Source organism: Pipistrellus hanaki, assembly GCF_964339955.1.
Source record: "Pipistrellus hanaki genome assembly, chromosome: 7".
Taxonomy (NCBI): domain Eukaryota; kingdom Metazoa; phylum Chordata; class Mammalia; order Chiroptera; family Vespertilionidae; genus Pipistrellus; species Pipistrellus hanaki.
The window spans coordinates 73915069-73934864 of record NC_140509.1 but is presented as its reverse complement, the minus strand read 5'-3'; the positions used below and the strand labels follow the sequence as shown (position 1 = coordinate 73934864).

General features: G+C 44.6%; 1 protein-coding gene across 7 annotated transcripts in view; it reads left to right on the top strand.

The window, feature by feature from the left end:
- NCOA7 (nuclear receptor coactivator 7) overlaps nt 1-19796 on the top strand; it is a 111698-nt gene that overhangs the window by 7953 nt on the left and 83949 nt on the right. For 2 of the 7 annotated variants that reach the window (XM_084889614.1, XM_084889609.1), the window contains exons 1-2: nt 1229-1775; nt 17071-17184. In XM_084889614.1, coding sequence (XP_084745740.1) covers nt 17135-17184 — 50 coding nt within the window. In that variant the 5' untranslated portion in view covers nt 1229-1775; nt 17071-17134. Of the gene's footprint in view, nt 1-701; nt 768-947; nt 1087-1227; nt 1776-17070; nt 17185-19796 lie in introns of those variants that run through there. The other 5 variants (XM_084889612.1, XM_084889610.1, XM_084889615.1 and 2 more) reach the window with 5 other exon arrangements.

Sequence of the window (19796 nt, the reverse complement as noted above, 5' to 3'; positions counted from 1 at the left end):
TCTTCCCCTCCTGCTCCTTTCCCTGTACAGCATCCCGGATGCTGTCAATTTATAACCATTATAGAAATTGGGCCTCCAGGCTGAGTCCAGGCAGAGCCGGGAGAGAGCCTGGCTGGGAAGATTTGCATCCGCAGCTGTGAGCTGCCCATCCCCGCTTGGGTGCTGTGCCCGCTGTGGTCCCAAGACCAGCGCTGAAGGTGATTTTAGATTTTAAAATCATAAAAGCACTTATCAAAGAACTGCGCGAGCAGACCAATTTCTCTGGACATCTCAAACCATGATCTTTTGAAGCAAAAAAAAATCAGCTCTATATTTTAGGAGCTTAATTTCCCCTTGAAAATAATTTGCAATTAACACGTCACCCACGGGGGCGGGGGAAAGAGGGGGGAAAAAAACACTTAACTTTTCATATCGAAACCATGAAAATATAAACGTGAGGTCCACTTTTTATAGGAGCTGAGTGCAAAACCGGACAATTGTTCCATAGTTTGCAAGACAGTATAACGACCATTTGTAACTGAAATTCCAAAGCCGCCACCGTTCATTGCTTTGCAACAACAGCGTCAGCAACCCCAAGGAGGCCACTATCTGGTGCGTCTCCTGTGCGGCCTCTGACACCCCGGTGTTATCAGACCGGCCGCAGGCTGTGTTCTGAGGTTTTCTCCCTGTGAGTAAGGGTAAACCCCGAGGCCAAACCCTCCCAGGCATCTGGCAGTGCCGGTCATGGGACCACAGAGGGAACAGCTAGTGGGATGCGAGGCTCCCAGGTACTGCCCAGCTGCTGATGCAAACCCTCCGGGCCCGGGCTCTCTCCCAGCTCTCCCGGGCCTCTGCCAGAGTCTCGGCCTGGAGGGTCCAATTGCCGTCATGATTGCAACTTGGCAGCAGCATCCGGGATGCTGTACCGGGGACGGGAGCAGGAGGGGGAGGAGACGGTGGGCCCCTTTGCAAAGCGGAAAGGACTGAAGGCTGATCGCCGGGTTCCCCTGGGCTTCCAGGCTTAGAGGGGCCTCTCTGACCGCAGCTTCGCCCTGCAGGCCCGGTGCCCGCGGCAGCCCCGCTGGAGGGGACGCAGCGCGGGGCGCGGTAAGAGGATCCTCCCGGGCTCTGCCGCTCAGCGCCGGGCCGGGCCGCGGGGCGGCGCCGAGCTCGCTCCCGGGAGGCGTCACCGGAGCCGAGGCCGCGGAGGCCGCGCGCGCAGCTCTGCGAGGCGGGGCCGCGGGGCCCGGGCCGGGGCCGTGCGTGGGCCGCGGGGGGCGGGGGACCCAGGCTCCCAGCTCGGAGGTCGCGGGGCGAGGAGGATGCTGGAGCCGCAGCCGCAGCCGCAGCCGCCGCGCTCGGGGCCGCAGCTCCCGGGCCCCCGCCGCCGCCGAGGGGCGCAGAGCCTGGCGCGGGCCGGGCGGAGCTAGAGGCGCGCGTCTCCCTCCCGCGTCGCGCGGCCGGCAGCTCCCCGCCCCCGGCCTGGCCCGCGAGCCGGTGGCGGCGGATGCCCGGAACCGCGGGCTCGGCTGCAGGGTTGGCCGGGCGCCGCCGATCGCGGGAAGAGACCCGCCTTGTCCCGGGGACGGCCGGCCCCCGGGGTCGTGCGCCTCCTCCTGGCCCAGCTCCTCCTCGGCGCACGCCCCCCCCCCCCCCCCAAAAAAAGCGACCCCTCCTCCCATCCGCCCTGGAGGATGCGCTCCCCCGCGCAGAGCAGCGGAGGCCGCCGTCCCCAGAAATGCGTGCGCCCGGTCCCCGTCTCCCGGACCCGCGGAGCCGGCGCCGCCGCCCTGTAGGTAGGTGCGCGCGACCCCCCTCTCCGGGGCCGAGGAGCCCTCGCCGCCTCCGGCTGCCGATGCTGCCGCTGGGCAGGGGTGGGGGTGGGGGCCAGGGCCCGGGACCCGCCAAACTTGCCTCCCGCCTGGGTCGATGGTGAGCTGGGGACCCTGGCGCAGCCCCTGGGTGACCGGACAGCCTCTGCCTGCGCCTCGGTGGCCGCGGGGGGCCGACCCTTCCCGCCCGCCCCTCGGCCCAGCGCGCTGCGGGCGGGGGTGCGGAGGACACACCGGCGTGTGGCTAGTTTTGGGGGGGCACGGGGAGGGGAGGGGAGACCGTTGGGTTTTCAGCGGCTCAGGTAAACATATGTCATCGTATTTTTCCCGGCTGCATGAGCAGATGCGGTGTTTCTGTTGCAGCCGGACGTGGAGACGTGGGAAGCGTTGCTGTTGGCATGGGGGAGTCGCTGTGGGTCTTTGTGGATTTCAGAGCTGGCTGGCTGTTCTACAAAACAGGTGGCTCAGTCCCTGACAGCCAGCATGCTTAGGGCCAGCTAGCAAAGGTGCTCCTGGAAGTGACGTGTATTCCGGGGATACAGGAGGCCGGGGGTCCCCGTGCTGCTGCCTGGGGAGCCGCCTGCCGGGTGCAGGGCGGTGGGTGAGGCGGCAAGTTTGTTACAGGTGTCGGGGCGCAGGCAGCGAGCGGCCGGCAGAGGCAGCCTCGGGAGCAGGCAGCCTGGCTGCCAACCAGGGGTTAGGGGTTTGTGTTTCTGAGGAACTGGGCATGCATTCTAACAGGCTGTTGTTGTTTTATTTTAAATGATGTTTACAGTTTTGGAAAGTGGATCTTTGTAAGGCCCAGTTGTATATTAACGTATTGAGGCTTAGAAGCTTTGTAAACTCCAAGAGGGCTAAGCCTTGTTCAACCCCGTCACCCATTGCATCCAAGGCTTATGGTGCGCTTGTTATCAGTCATTTGTAAGAACTGTTTCAAGCTTCATCTAAAGAGAATTTAGTGTCAAAGTGTACTAGTGTTTGTCGACCCTGTGGCCGTTGAAGTGTAACTGGATTTTTAAAACCCCTTTTTTGTGCGAATAGTCATAAATTCGGTTGACGTCTAAGTTCGAATTTTGCCTTTTTTTTTTTTTTTTTTAAGACCCTATGGGTTATTCTCCCCAACTCTTAATATACATTTATTTCATGTCCAGGCGTGCAAATTTTCCAGGCCCCCTGGTAATCACACTTATTTCAGTTAAACTCAGACACGCAGTTTTTAAAAGTACGATTCCTGTTTAAAAGAAAATTCTGAGTTACTCCAGAGGTAATCGTGGTTTGGGTTAATAAGTGACACATTAACTCACTTCAAAGTTGAGTTGTTATGGTTGATCTAATTATAATGTATTTTTGTTAGAGGGAAAGGTAAAAAATAAAGCATGCAGGAGTGTCGAGGATTCTTAAATGATTCAAAATATATGCTTATAGTTACATATTTTTAACTCTATGGGTTTTCCTCATGTATAAAGATATCAGTATGTGCCAGCACATGTATCGATATGTGACAGCCAGAGTGGTTGTGAAATCAGGGGGTTGGAAGAGCCAGTGCTTTTCTGCTTTTAAATTTAATGTTTTCTTGAAAGAAATCAAGGATAATTGCATTGCATTTTATTTATTTTTTGCATTATGATACTTCCTGTTCTTATTTTTATTTTTTTGATATGGAAGATTTCTGAGTCAGTATTGACCTCTTTTCAACTGCTTTGTTTAACAAAATTATATGGGTGTGGTTCAGTCATTTGCTTGCTTTCTCCCTTCCTCCGTTTTTTTTTTTTTGTTTGTTTGTTTGTTTTTGTCATTTTAATACCTCTTCACCATCCTCACTACCTATTACCCAAAAGACTTATTTTCACAAAACTACAATAAGCTGGAGTTTATTCTGATTGCTTCTCTAGCCTACTTGGATTCTTTCTAGATGGGGAAGAAATAATACTTTTAAGCAAAAGCTGCTAAGTAAGATTGGGGGCACCTACAGTGGGAGGGCACTTAATAAAAAATAAGGTTCCTTTAGATAAAGCAAAAATTTTCCTCCAGGAATACAGATAATTACATTGTACCCATCATAAATTTGTACTGAGGATAATGAGTTGTTAATTTACATTGTTCTTCTTTGCACACTTTAAACTTCTCGGAAGAGCCCTCCCACATGGTTCCAGTAAACTCGTTTTACTTGGTTGCAGATAATAAATACTTATTTGACGCATAGAGGTTGAACCTTTAAATTGTGCTGGTACACTTGGCCTTGAGATAAATGAAGTATGAGCCGGGTCCTAATCTCAGAACGGAAGAGGCATGTTTTTCTGTGGACCCTGTATGTAAACGCCATGTGCCTCTGTGAGTCCATGGCTCACTACCTGCCTGAGCCCCTTTCCTAATGCACCACTGGCATGCAATTCTAAGATCTGGATTTACTGTCTTATTTTTCTGTATCTTTCTTAAGTTTTTATTGCAGAAACCTCTGTCCTTTCCTTGCTAAATGTTATTTGCTGTCTTTTTTATCCTGGCATATATATATATATATATATATATATATATATATATATATATATATATATATATATATATATTATTCTAGTCCATTTCACCCCAGCCCATATATTTGTTGCTGTTTACATCCAATAGGATTCACTCAGTTCATATATGTTGAAACCCAAATTGTTACGGTTGCAGAAAAAGGTATAGAAAAAATTTGTAAAGCCTTGAATTTCAAATGTGGGGACTGGTGATTGTTGTGCATTAGTCTCCCCTCAACAGTGGTGTAGGATGCCTTTGTTTCTGCACAAACCAGAGAATATGAGTTCTCTGCTCATAAATTTGATCAGAAGCTTAATCGAGAGAAATAATGTTTATGGAGGGCTGGCTGAACAAAGGCCACGACATCCACCTTTCCCCCTACAATTCTGGGTGTTAGACCAGGAGTTTAGCCTGGCCTTCAGAAACGACATAATTTGGGACACACTTTGGTTACTTTTTTGCATTCTTTGCAGCCTGTCCCCCACCCCCACCTCCACCCCCCAGTGTTCACACTGAGGGATTCTGTTAGTAAAGAGAGTTACCAGAAGCCTACTGTTAGGTTAGGAGATGAGGTTATTAAAATCATGGTTCCTTCTGTAGCTCCTGTTTGAAGGCCAATGCATGCAATTCCATGAAAAGCTTTATTTTCCCTGAACAGTGAGTATGTCTACTTTCCATCATGCAGAACTAGGATCATTTCCCTTTCTGATCTGGCAATGAGGAAGCACAGAGTCAAATATGCAGCTCAGTTCTAATAACCCTTTAAAAACCTGTGGCCTTACTATTGATATTCTAACTTTCCCTTTGATCTTGAGCTTCTGTTCTACCTTGTTTATATGGATTCGGATTTTTATCTAATTATATTTTCCAATTTCAAGCTGATTCACATCCTCTGTGGGACAAGGACATAAAACATAAAACCAGATAAACGAAAACACTTGCAAAATTGATCCCTGGACACAGTATGTTTTTGATGAACAGTTTAATCAGTTCCATTAAATACGCTTTGAACAAGTATCGCAAGTTTAGTATGAATGAGCTTATATAGCCAAATGGGAAACAATGTTATATAGTTTTGCAAAACTAAATTGCACTGATTTTTTAACTTAAATTTATGTCTTTATCACTAATTTAGAAAATTGGTAAAAGCATTGAATTTAAGTAAAGGGCACATACCTGGGTGTGTATCTGGGTGTTCCTTTCTCTCTCTCTCTCTCTCTCTCTCTCTCTCTCTCTCTCTCTCTCTCTCTCTCTTTCTCTCTCTCTTTCTTTCTCTCCCCCCCCCCCTTCCTCCCACTCTCTCTAAAAATCAATGGGGGGAAAATGTCCTCAAAAGAGGATTCATGAAAAAAAGAAATAGAAACTATGAGATGTTGACCCTCATAGATGATCTGACCCACCTGGAGAGAGTGGTCCTTCGGATGTGAATGAGGTATTTTTAATTCCAAGTCAAGTAACCAGACGGTGTCCGCAGGGCTCAGCTTCATTGCAGAGGGAGGGCCTGTCGTGAGGTAACTTGCTGTTGACTGATTAACAGGATTCCCAGAGTAAGAATGTAATAGTGTTTGTTCAGCACAGTTCCCGTGGAATGCTCCTGTGGATGACTTTGATCGCTAACGTGCTATGCGGTGCAGAATAGGAAAAACGTGAGATGACGCCATAGGTGTGAGAAACCTCAAGATCTTTCATTTTCTTTCTGTAATTCCGACCTCACTGAGCAAACCAGACATGTTGATAGCAGGAATTGAGGGTGCCCTGAGTAGCCACAGTGGATATTCTAGCCGAGGAGGGCCTGGTGATTACCCCCAAGGCACTGCCTTGCCTGCAGGGTCCCACTGAAACAGCTCATTAGCAACCCTCTGTTATCTTGAATCACAGCCCCTTCCCAAATAGTTCCAATTTAGCATGCCTTAACTCTTTGAAAAGCATCCTAGGAAGAAAGTAGTCCAGTTGGGCTGCTATTGCAAAATACCACTGACGAAGTAGTCTTTAAGCAGCAGAAATTTATTGCTGACCGTTCTGGAGTCTGGACGTCCAAGCTCAGGGTGCCCGCATGGTCCAGTGTGGTGAGGGCCCTCTTCTGGGTTGCAGACTGCTGACTTCTTTCTCTTTGTGGTCTCACATGGAGGAAGGAGCTGGTTACCTCCTGGGGCCTCTTTTATGAGGGCTATAATTGCATTCATGGAGAGACAGCCCTCATGACCTGATCACCTCCCACGGCCCCACCTCATAGCATCACCTTGAGCCTTAGGTTTTCAAAATACGAATGGGAGAGGGAGGTGCGTAAACATTCGTCTATACCAGTGTTTTTCAACCTTTTTTGGGCAAAGGCACACTTGTTTCATGAAAAAAATCACGAGGCACACCACCATTAGAAAATGTTAAAAAATTTAACTCTGTGCCTACATTGACTATATATAAAGTAATTCTCTTGAATAGGAATCAAATAAACACAAAGAAAGTATTTTATAATTACTTTATTATGAAATATTAAGTAAACAAAATAGTGAAAAATTATAAAATTCTTGTCTTGTCTGCACCTACGGCACACCAGGCAACATCTCTAGTGTGCCGCGGAACAGCGGTTGAAAAACGCTGGTCTATACCAGGAACAGAGACTTCACAAAGTAGGAACTACAAATTGCCAAGGCATGAAAAAAAAAAAAAAAGCCAACTTCATCGCATCCGAGAAATGCAAATTATAATTTGATTTTAAAAGTTCATAATTAAGCTGGCAAGGTTTAGGTTGGGTCACATTTCCTTTCAGTGGATGGTGAGAGGGTGTGTTGGTGTACTATGGATGGAGAGCAGTTCAGCTCATGGAATCCCTTGGCACCAGTGATTCTGTTCTAAGAGTACATCCTAAGGAAATCAGAGATGTGGTTGGATTCCAGTGATGCGCAGGTGTTCTGCGAGAGGCAGGTGGTGTGGTAGAGAATGTTAAGAGCAGGGACTCTGAGCCGGTTGCCTGGATTGGAGTCCCGTTGCACCATTTACCAGCTTTGTGAACGTAGGCAAGTGAATTTCTCCTTGGTTTTCTTGGCTGAAAAATGAAGATAATAGTATCCACCTCCCACAATGTATTGAGAATTAGACAAGTAAATATCTGTAAAGAACTTGGAACCCTGCCGAAACCGGTTTAGCTCATTGGATAGAGTGTCGGCCTGTGGACTGAAGGGTCCCAGGTTCCATTCCAGTCAAGGGCATGTACCTTGGTTGCGGGCACATCCCCAGTAGGGCATGTGCAAGAGGCAGCTGATGGATGTTTGTCTCTCATTGATGTTTCTAACTCTCTATTCCTCTCTCTTCCTCTCTGTAAAAAATCAATAAAATATATTTAAAAAAAAAAAAAAAAAGAAAAAGAACTGGGAACCCTGTATGCCACAGAGTAAGCACTTGTATACATATTAGTTATCATCAAGGTTGATATGGTGAACATTTGAGACAAGTCCAACAATGGAGACTTTTTTTTTAATGATAGTATACCCAGCTGTATGGACAAAAAGATCCTGATTTGATTTTAAACTGCACCTTCACAGAAGAAAGATAGGAAAGTCACAGAATGTTAAAGCCCCCTCCCCTCTATGGAATCATAGAAATGATGGATCATTTTCATTTTTCCCATTTTCATTTGTTACCCACATGTATTGCAGTGATACTTGTTAGGAATTATTGAGATGATAGGCTTCTTGCATTCTGTGTTTTTCTTTACCAAATGCATATTCATTTTGACATATTTTACTTTCTCTTCCTCCTTTCAAAGCTACTCATATTTCACTTCCCCATCCTCTTCACCCACATGCTGTCTGCTTGCTATTTTCTTGTGTTTAGCTCTGTTGCTTTGTGTCTAGATCAGCCTCAGGCTGGTTCTTCAAGAGTAAGTAGACCAAGAGAAATGATTCATGAGATTTTGTGGGTGGTGGCTTCCTTCCTCTTGGAAGATTAATCTGGAGAATGCTGCTTAGGTCATCATGGAGTTGTGTCCTCTTCACATTTCAGGCCCTCAGCCTTGCCTTCCCTTCTCTCCCTGCATGAACTCAGCACTCCCGGAGGGGCAGAATCCTCCGGACCCTTACATACCCTCTGGTGGAGTACAGAAACTCGCTAGGCCTCTTAGTTGAATCAAGTGCACTGTTAATCCTTAGTCTGTTAGTCAAAACAAGCCTCATGGTCAAGTGGGGGAAGATATACCCTCTTCGTACTAGTGCAAAGCACCACAAAGTGGCGTAGCCATTGTATTATTGCCTTTCAGGGAAGGAATTCCCAATTGAGATGAGCACTCCACTCAAGCAAAGGGCCATTTTTCTTTTGAATTCTACAAGAACTTTTTTAAAAAATATATATTTTTATTGATTTTAGAGACAAAGGAAAAAGGAAAGAGAGATAGAAACATCAATGATGCGAGAGAATCATGGATCTGCTGCTTCCTACACGCCCCTCTACTGGGGATCGAGCCCGAAACCCAGCAACCCAGGCACATGTGCCCTGATCGGGAATCGAATCGTGACCTCCTGGTCCATAGGTCAACGCTCAACCACTGAGCCATGCCAGCCGACTACAAGAACTTTTATATTCATCAACTTAATAAACCTTTCAAAGAAAGGTACTTAAACCATAGACTGGTTTCTTAACCCAGTCAGTCTCTGGGAAAATTCTAGTTGAAATTTATAGGCATAATTTGTTTTCAAGAAGAGGTCATAGTCTTTCACAGTGCTGACTGCATTTCCTGCTGGGCAGGGCTCCTTGCCCCCTAGACACTTCATTATGCTTTGTCCTGAACCCACATTTGTGTATTTATCACATTTTAGACTCTACCTGTACTAACCAAAGCATCACTTGCCTCTCTCTCCGTCTTTGCCTGACATGTGAGGCAGAACCGGATAGAATCGCTGGTGCATGCTCTGGAGCATGCTCTGGGAGAACATTTGCATTAAAGGTAAAGCTGTTGCTAGGGTACAGATGATTGTTGGTTGTGTAGCCCTAGTGAGATGTAACCACAAGTGGTTGCTTTGGGTGTCACCCCACCTCAAACACCTTTCCTCACAACACTGGCCTGTGTGACCTTGGCCCTCTTCTTTCCCTTAACTCTCTGTGTGGAGCACGTTTTATTCGGCATTAATTTTTATTATACTTCTTTTCCTGGTTGCTTTATTTATATGAACTTTATCTCCCTTGTTAATAATGGAAGTTTCCTTGGAGAATATTGAGTTTCGGAATGACATCCTAAAGGAAAACTGGCCAGGACTTTTGAATGGTGGGTCGTTGAAGTGAAAATTCTATGCAGTAATGTAGCCTAGTGTTAGAGGATGTTATTAGTGGTTCTGATGCTGATATAAGACAAAACTGACCATTCTGGCTTTAACTCGTGGCTCTTTGACCTTGAACATGTTCTTTAACCTTTCTAAACTTCACATTTTTTATCTGAAAAGGGTCAAGAATATTGACACCTTCATACAGTCATGAAGATTCTTCTGTGTGGAGCAGCACTGACCCAAACATGTAGTGCCTATGGTTAATGTTCAATAAATGTTTCATGTCGCTGCTTGTTGTCATCATTATAGTCACTAGAACTGCCCAGCTTGAGTTGGTTCACTATATGATTTTAATGTTTAGGGCAGATTTGAATCTAATGCCACAGGTTTTGTTGAAGGTAGGAATCATTTTCATAAACACTTGAGCATTGGGGATGATGGGCATCTCAATGGGTAGGATTCTCTGTTCCATGGATACATTTAGCCGCTATTACAGCCCTTTTATGGATAAAGACATTTTACAGAATTTCCTTGTCTGTAAAAGGGCCGGAGAAATTGAGTAACTTGCCCCTGGCTACGTATCTTGGAAATACTAGTCTGCAATCCGGCGGAGCCTGCCCTGCTGTACAGGTGCTGCCTCACCAGCGTGGGTCACAGGGGTCAGTCAGGTGAGCACAGAACAAATCGAAAATAGGCAGCTTCTCACGTGCAGTGTTTGTAAAACATCAGCCTCGAAGGAAATAAAATATTTCTAATTAAAAAAATCATTTAAAGTATTAGTTTCCCCCTAGAACTGAACTTCCTTCTGGAATAGTTCTCAGTGAGGGCAGTAGCCCCCCACCAAGGTGCAGCTGGATTGGCATGATGATTGGGGAGCACTCCTGGCTCCATAATCATCATGGAGGGAAGCAGAGTTGCCAAGAGCCCTGCAATGAAGGGGGGATGGCCTTAGACAAGGGAGAATTGTTCCTATGTTTGGAAATTTTCAATCTTCTATAGGACTTACGTGAATATTTAGTGGGACTTATAGAATAAATGAATATTTAGTGGGACAGTCTAAAGAAAAGGAAGATTGCATCTAAATTGCCATGCATAGAAATATCACTCTGCTTATTATAGCTCTCGTTTTTATTCTGATGTTCCATGCATACCCCTCTCCCCATTACCCACCCTCTCCTTCTCCTTACTTCTGCTCTTTCATTTTCCTGTACTCCTCTGTATAGTGAAATAGTTCCCGATCTCATTTCTCCTGTAGCTAAACCTGTCCCATGTGAGTAGGTGTAGGCATCCAAGTGTTTCATTATGTCTTCTAATGAACTTGTGCTTGAAAGTTTATAAATTGAAATCCTGTTACAAATTACTTTTTTTTTTTTTTTTTTTTTTGGCATTACATAGATTATTTTTTTTTAACTTGAGAATTTACATTTTGAAGTACCTGTTACCAGTTGCTTTTCTTTGGGCATTATATTGATTTCATAAAATGAAGTATATATGTGTGCTATATTATCTATGAACTTCATTTCAATATTACAAAAGGAGTATTACACAGTAGTTACATATTTATTTAATGAGAGGTGTTGATCTTGATAAGGTTGCAAACTGCTGGTCTATAGCAATCTCATGACGGGGTCATTCTGCTTGTGCTCATTCCCTTTTGGTGATTCGGAAGCCACTGTGTGTGGAGGCAGCTGTCTACATCTGTCTGTAAGACAGTTCTTCCGTACTTGAGCCAAGACCCCTCTCTCTCCATATCAAATGCCTGGTTCTGGGTATAGTCCTTGAAAGTCTATTGTACAAGTCTAAATCCTCTTCCAGATAAGATCCTTAAACTATTTGAAAATAGCTGTCATTTCACCCCAGCTCTTTCTAGAGTAAACCAGATCAGCACTTTGACTAATATACAGTATATAAGTATTTTATTTATTGATTTTTTTTTTTTTTTTTTTTTTTTTTAGAGAAGGAGGGGGGTCGAGAGAGAGGAAAGAGAGAGAGAGAGAAAGAGAGAGAGAGAAAGAAACATTGATGTGAGAGAGAAACAAATCAATCGGTTGCTTCCTGTACATACTCTACCAGGGATCCAACCTGCAGCCTAGGTCTGTGCCCTGCTTGGAAATTGAACCTGCAACCTTTTGGGTGTTCCAGATGATGCTCCAGCTAACTGAGCCACCCAACCAGGGCCTGCTTTTGTTATTGTAAATGACAGCATGGCTTTGAGAACGACTGAACACCCATGCTGTTTCTTTATGTGTATTTTCTAAAAGGGAATGTCTGCATAGAAAGAAACATTTTGGTCTGTACCTTAAATGGCCAAACCTAGTGTGACCAAGCCTCAAAGTATGTGCTTGTCATTTTTTTTTTTTTTCATTTGTATAATAAGAAACATGTTTTGGGGAAAACAGCTGATGGACATCATGAGTATACTGTTTTCCCCCCAGTCTGGACTGGTTATACCCGAATGTGTTAGCTTGAAGCCAGAGGCCCCCTGGATGGTTGGGTAGGGTTAGGAAGTCCCCAGTAGCTCTGTGCTTGAATTCCTTCTGCGTAGCAGCACCTGGCCTCAAACTGGGAGCAGTTGGCTGGCAGTCCAGACGTACTTTGTCTTCGACACACTCTTACCCGGTAAGGATGGTGGATGTGCCATTTTCATTTGAATAATGAACTAGACTTTGGTTTAAATGGACTGTCCTGATTTAAGATCACAAAAGTAAATATTTAGATAGAAGTGCTTCCTCGTAAAATTCTCTTTGGTCTGTAATACACCATAAATGCAAGATACTCTTGTGATTCAGTGCCTGAGTGAGTCGAGAGTTTATTGATGCGAGGAAAAGTCAACATTAGGTGGAAGAGGGGCTCTTAAGAAGCCCATTAGAACCATTTGCAGTGGGAAATGTCGTTCGCATTAGAGATTGATTTAAGGACCTCTGGTTCTTCACCGGAGCATGAAGGCTGCCGGGTGGGGCTCTGTGCAGATCATGTTTATAGCATCCTTTGCTGATCTCTTTCTGGTTAATCTGTTGGTGTCTAGAGTTGAATGGGCTGCATCTGTCTTGTTTAAGGCATATAAAAATCCCCTGAAATTGAAAAGAAATCAACGATGAGCATAGCTTAAATTTATTGAATAGAATATATCAGAGGAAAAGGAAAAAGCTTTGCCAGTTCTAGAGAGATACAGCAGCACCAGATGTCAGCTCTTGGATCATTTAATCATTTTTTCTCTTGTGCATATTTTTGTCAATATTTTTTTCCACTGGAACTAAATATGCGTTTCTGGCTCAGCTTGCAGTATAAAAATTTTCCAATTAGACTGTTATGACTTCATTTTTATTCATGAGGGGAAATCTAATAAAGAGAAATCATCGCATATGGCGGTGTGCAGGCGAGGAGCTTTAAAATAAACCACCTGGCCCAGGGCCGCCAGAGAGCTGGCGTTCTGATGCTTTCTGGAGCCCAGGAGAGGCTGGCTTGAGTCTCCATCCCCCGTCCCCAAGTAATTCTGAGTTTGGGAGGAATCCTTGGACTTATATCAGTTTGCCATATCAGTGAGATAAATGAGGTTGCCATATAATGTCCTTACTCCAAGTCTAGATTAGTTATTTGCATGGCTTTTATTTTTATTGTTTATATTTTAATATATTTTATTGATTTTTTACAGAGAGGAAGGGAGAGGGATAGAGAGTTAGAAACATTGATGAGAGAGAAACATTGATCAGCTGCCTTCAGCACCCCCCCCCCCCCCCCCCCCCCCCGCACACACACACACACACACCGGGGATGTGCCTGCAACCAAGGTACATGCCCTTGACCGGAATCCCTGGGACCCTTCAGTCTGCAGGCCGATGCTCTATCCACTGAGCCAAACTGGTTCCAGCACTTGTGTGGCTTTTATGTGGATTTTCTTCCTCATTCTATGTTACCTAGTCCGTATAGAGCAGGGGTCCTCAAACTTTTTAAAGTGGGGGCCAGATCACGGTCCCTCAGAGAGCTGGAGGGCCGGACTATATGAACTACTAATTCCTACTGTAACACCTCGGCTGCGCTCACTGCCCAAAAAACCTGGCGGGCCGGATCAGACTCCTCTGCGGGCCGCATGTGGCCCGCGGGCCGTAGTTTGAAGACCCCTGGTATAGAGTATAAAGAAATTGTGAAACACGCTGGTTTTTGACGTGAAGGAACTTTCGGTTTGTTTGCAGCTGGGGAGGAGGCTAAGTCGGTGGCCTTGTCCGTTGTCACCCCTGTGTCACCCCGTGTAATGAAGCCCCCCGGTAAGAGGCAAAGGGCATGTGAAACAAGCGTAATGGAGAGAGGGAAGGGCACACAGTGGTCAGGGAAGGCTTCAGGGCAGAAGCGGGCCTTGTGCTACATCTGGTCAGAAGGCAGACGGTAGCCAAGTTGCTTCAGAGTTGGGGAAAGAGTAAAAGGTCAAGGTTGCAAGCTGGGTAATTCGTGCAGGCGTGGCTTTCCCCCAGCGGCATGGTCCTGTCGGAGGTCTCAGAGGCCCGCTCCCGCAGTGGCCGCTGCGTTTGTCTTCCTGCAGGATTTATGCCGAGAGCATGGGCGCTGCTGACTCCAGATTCCTTCTCTAGCTCTATCTGCATGCTTTCTGGTTCTGTGGTTACTGACAGGCACGGACGTGTACACCAAACTGGACTTTTGCCGATCCCACTGCTGCTTTTGAACTAAGGAAGCTAGTACCTCTCAGCCTCATTTTAATGGATCCCGAACTCAAAGTGTGGTTGTAAGGATTAAAAGAGGTAACGTAGCCGAAACCGGTTTGGCTCAGTGGTAGAGCGTTGGTCTGTGGACTGAAAGATCCCAGGTTCGATTCCGGTCAAGGGCATGTACATTAGTTGCGGGCACATCCCCTGTGGGGGGTGTGCAAGAGGCAGCTGGTTGATGTTTCTCTCTCATCGACGTTTCTAGCTCTCTATCCCTCTCTCCTCCTCTCTGTAAAAAATCAACAAAAAATATATATTAAAAGAGATAACGTAGACAATATGTTAAGATACATGACTTCCAGTAGGCAGGCGGCATGACTTGTTTGCTTTTCCTACCTGGTAGCCAGCCATCCTGTTGTCCTTGCCTGAATGTGCCTTGTTCTATTCGCATCCTTACCTGTGCTCAGGTGTGTTCCCTTTTTCTGGAATGCTCTCTTACCTGTTGACGTCGTCACCGCCCTGAAAGATTTACTGTAACATCTCAATCAAAATGGAACTTTGGGTCTTTTGGATTCCCAGTTGTAGTCTTTGGGACGGCTCCCAGTTACTAACCCCACATTTTAGTTGTTGCACAACTCTCGTTTCCCCTACACAGGTTGGTGAACGTGAGGGTGGGGCCTATGTCTGGGGCAAGGAGATAAAGAGTTCAGGCCGTGTCCCCTGACTGTGTTTCCATACGGGGACTTGTGCATGGTTGTCATGGTTGCAGGATATTCTCATCATCATCTTGCCCCCCCTCCTTAACCACAGCCATATGCTGATAATTTCTAAATCTTTTTCTTTAGCTCTCACCGCATTCTTGTGCTGTAGATGTAATCACACATCTTGTGACTATCTCCAGCTTTCTTCTGTTTATGCTTCCCTGTCTGGCCCCTTCATGGTGGTATCGTATCTGTGAGATCACAGTCTACGCAGACCCTGAAGCAACAGCTTGGACAGTCTTCATTTCTTCCTTTCCCATGTGGTCTCCATTGAATGAGTCATCAAATCTCAACTATTCTGCCTCCTAAATATGTTTTTGAATTTATTCCTCCTCTTTCTGTGTTAAATATTGCTACTTAAATGTGGGCCTTCTCTCTCAAGTAATTTTACTGTAATTTCTTTCTAATAGATCTGCTTCACTCTATGCTTCATTCTTTTTTTAAAAAAAAATTTAATTGATTTTGAGAGGGAAAGGAGAGGGAGGGAAGGAGAAAGTGAGGGACGGAGGGAGGGAGGAAGGGAGAGAGGTGGGAGGGTGGGGGAGAGACATCCACATGTGAGTGAAACATTGATTGGCTGCCACCTGCACATGCCCCAATCAGGGATCAAACCTACAGCCTATGCATGTGCCATGACTGGGAGTTGAATCGGTGATCTTTTGGTGCATGGGACAGTGCTCACCCAACTGAGCCACATCGTCCAGGACTATGTTGTATTCTTTTAAGTCCATTTTCTACAATCTGCATACATCACTCCCTCATGTAAAACCCCATGGTGACTTCCGTTCATGCTTGGTGTGGTGAAGTGGGTGAGCAGCACATAGCTAAGATGAAGCTCAAGCTTTGTAGTGTGGCCTAGAGAATTCACATTGAATCCTGGCAGAGGAGGGAAATACTGTCCTCTTGCTTTTGTTCAAGCTGGCCCTGCTTCCCTGCAACCTTTAACTAGGACACCCCCACTCATCCTTCAGGTCTTGGTGTGGTGAGGAGTGCATAAGGCTGAGTGTTCTTCCTCTAGGCCTGTGGCACCTGTGCCTTCTCCGTAGCAGCCTATTGACCGGGAATCCTAGGTGTTTCCCTTGCAAGACAGTGCTTTCCATTAGGGCAAATATCATGCTATCCTTATCGGTGGTCTCTGGTACTTACCCCAGCACCTCTCATGTAATATGTATGGTGCATTGTTTATTGAGTTGAAATGAATTAGTAAATGATTTGATTGCTCAGAACTCTGCTTTTACTTTGATGCCCCTGAGGGTGTAAAGACAGATTTAGGGAAGGTTGGTGCTCTGCAGAAAAGTCAGTGAGTCAGGCAGTGAGTAGACACTGGGAGTTTTTGAGCAGAGCTGTGGGGATGACAGTGGTATTTAAGGAAGATTGTTCTGGAGACAGCGTTGTATTGCAGGTTGAAAGTGCTCCTGGAAAGCGTAGGTGCAGGGAGCAGGGGTGCAGAGGCCGAGGCAGAGGCAGAGGCAGAGAAGCCGGTGGATGAAGCCATTGGGAGCAGCTTCCAGAGGCTTCGCACTTTCATTTCCACGTTTGCTCAAGTGGGATGGCCTCACTGGCGCGTTTCCGAAAACAAAATAGAACAGTGATGTGATTTTTATTGTTAAAGAAAGAGCATTCTTGTAAAACACCTAGCTGATCCATTTTCCATCTGTATGAGACATAGTCATCATTAATTACTTGAAAGGAGTGATTGTGAGTTTAAATTAAAAAATAAAATTAGCTTCTGATAGCTGGCCTTAGCTCTCCCAAAGCCTGTGGTTTTCATTTCAGCACATCTTGAAGTAATTGTTAATTATGAGGAAAACACTTCAGTTTCTCTTCCTAGCCGCCTTTTATTTTTTAGTTTTGTTAAAATTAGTCCCCCTTGGGCGTTTGTACTTCCTATGACTCATGTGGCTGTGTTGACTGGTAAAGCTTATCTTCCATTGATTGTGGGCCCTGTAGCTCCACTCTGCCGCCTTCTCCTTCTTTTTTTAATCCTTACCTGAGGATATGTTCCCACTGCCTTATTCTTAATAGTGGCCAGTGTAAGTGTCTTAATTTATAGTTGTTTTGTTTCTTTTTTTTATTACAGGCTTATGACTCATTGATTAAAAAGAAGAACTTCCTCAAATACTTGGCACTTTTAACTTCATATTATGGATACCAAGGAAGAGAAGAAAGAACGGAAACAAAGTTATTTTGCTCGGTAAGCATTTGCTCTGCAAAGTTATATCAGTACTTTAAAAAAATATATATATTTTTTTAGGGGACTTTGTCTGTATTCTTGGCATTTTGTGGCTTCTCATTGTTCATAAACAGAGTAGGTAACCTATAGAAGTTAAATATACTTTGTTTCCTGTTCTGTAGCTTAATTGGTTGAGCTATAACTAAAAATCTACATCACATTTAAAGTCTAATACCTTGAGTGTGGGGTATCGATTACTTAAAAAGTATTTTTGGTCCGGGGCTGAGTGGGAAGGCGAAGGAATTAAGCAATGAGAACTCACAGGCACAGAAACATAAATAGTATTTTTGTAGGATGTCGGAATGGATGAAAATTCTATCAATAGTATCCATGTCATTTTTAAACATTTTTTTTATTGATTGATTTTAGAGAGGAAAGAAGATACACACACACACACACACACATACACACACACACATATATATTTGTTGTTCCACTTATTTATGCATTCATTATTTGATTCTTCTATGTGCCCTGACTGAGGATGGGACCCATAGCCTTGGTGTATTGGGACGCCTCTCTAACCAACTGAGCTACTGGGCCAGGGGCTTTGTGTCCATGTCATTTTTAAGGCTTGAACTCATCCAACATATATACATTTGTTAGTATCTGGGATAAGTAATCTAGTACATTATCAGTTATTATGTATAGATTTAAACATCTATATGGCAGCCACTCACAAGTCACAATAAAACGAATAAACTAAAACATTTGTAAATCAGATCGTTTTGCTAATTAGAATGTTTTGAAAGTCAGAGTGAGAAGATAAGCTTAAAAGGATCATTACTGTCTCCTAAACTGAAATATTACTTAAGAACTGAATCCAGGTTCACCGCATCCCCAAACCCCAATTTATGCTTATTAAAAATGCACTTGCTGTCTGGCAGGTGTGGCTGAGTGGTTTAGCTTTGACCCATGCACCTAAAGGTCGCCAGTTCAATTCCCAGTCAGGGCACATGCCTGTGGTGTGGGCTCAATTCCCAGTAGGGGGTGTGCAGAAGCAGCCCATTAATGTTTCTCTCTCATTAGTGTTTCTATCTTTCTCTTCCTCTCCCTTACTCTCTCTATAAAAAAAAAAAAAAATCAGTAAAGACTTATTAAAAAATACATTTCTTGTTTTCCAAATGTAAGCCTTGGAAACTTAATAGCCAAAGTTATTTGTTGATGTTTTTATCCAGAAATTAAGCTAGGTTTTGGATTATTAATGGAAAAAGGAAGGAAATGAATATTTAAGGAACTGCTTACTGTGTGCCAAGTACTTACACTATTTTTAAAATGTTTATAACAAACTTATATCTTAGGTTTCCCCCCTGTTTTATCAATGAGGTAATTACGAAAGTAAGCATTTTGTCCATTTCATGCCAGGTAAGAGTCTGGGTTCAAATATATGGTTGTTTCCAAAGGGTGTGTTACCGTTAGTAATAGTAAACCATGAATGAGAGGTTTTGGAAAGCAAGAGTTAAACTACTAATTGTAGTGAATTAAAACGTTTTTCACTATTAGCACTGTAGAAAGTAACAAGATTTTTTGGGCAAGGAAGATATCAGGCATTAAATGATTTCTAATGAAACATTAGAAAGGTAGGACACTGAGAGAATAAATAAGAACTGGATAGTGATTTTTTAAAAATGCTTTATTTTGAGATAATTATAGATTCGAATGTAGTTGTAAGAAATAATACAGAGGTATCCTATATTTTTCATCCAGTTTCCCACAATGGTAAAACCTTATATGACTACCCTGTAATATCACACCTAGAAAATTGACACTGATACAATTCACTGACCCAATTCAGACTTCACCAGGTTTCTATAAGCACTCATTTGTGTTTGTGTGTGGGTTTGTTTTTTTTTTTATAATATATTTTTATTGATTTCAGAGAGGGAGAGGGAAAGAGATAGAAACATCAATGATGAGAGGATCATTGATCGGCTGCCTCCTGCACGCCCCACACTGAGAGGATCGAGCCCACAACCCAGCCATGTGCTCTGACCTCCTCGTCTATAGATTGATGCTCAACCACTGAGCCATGCTGGCCAGGCCACTAATCTATTTTCAATCCCTATAATTTGAGATCTAAAAAATATTATTAAATGGGATCATGTAGTATAAAACCTTTTGAGAACTGATTTTTTCACCCACTGTAATTCTCTTGCTACCTCAGTTTATTCACTCGGCTGTAACAAACTACCACAGACTGAGTGGCCTTTAAACAACAGAAATTTATTCCTCACGCTTCTAGAGGCTGGCTGTCTGAGGTCTGGGTCCCAGACGATCAGGTTCTGTGTCTGGTAAGAGCCCACTTCTCAGTTCCTATGGTTACTGGTGGGGAGACCTCCGTTTCCCCACCTGTTGCCAGTGGAATTGGGCTTCTTGAGATGTCATGAGAACAGGGATTTTCTGAGACTCGCACAGGAGAATGAGTGATACTTATTTGTGTGGAATCGGACCCCTGAGTTTCCAAGGTCCCTCTCCCTCCATCCCACCTTGGAAGAAGTCCAGCTGTGTCTTCAGTAGAGCTAGGGTTAAAAGCCACCATCCAGAGCCTCTGTTCCATGTTTGCACAGTCCAGT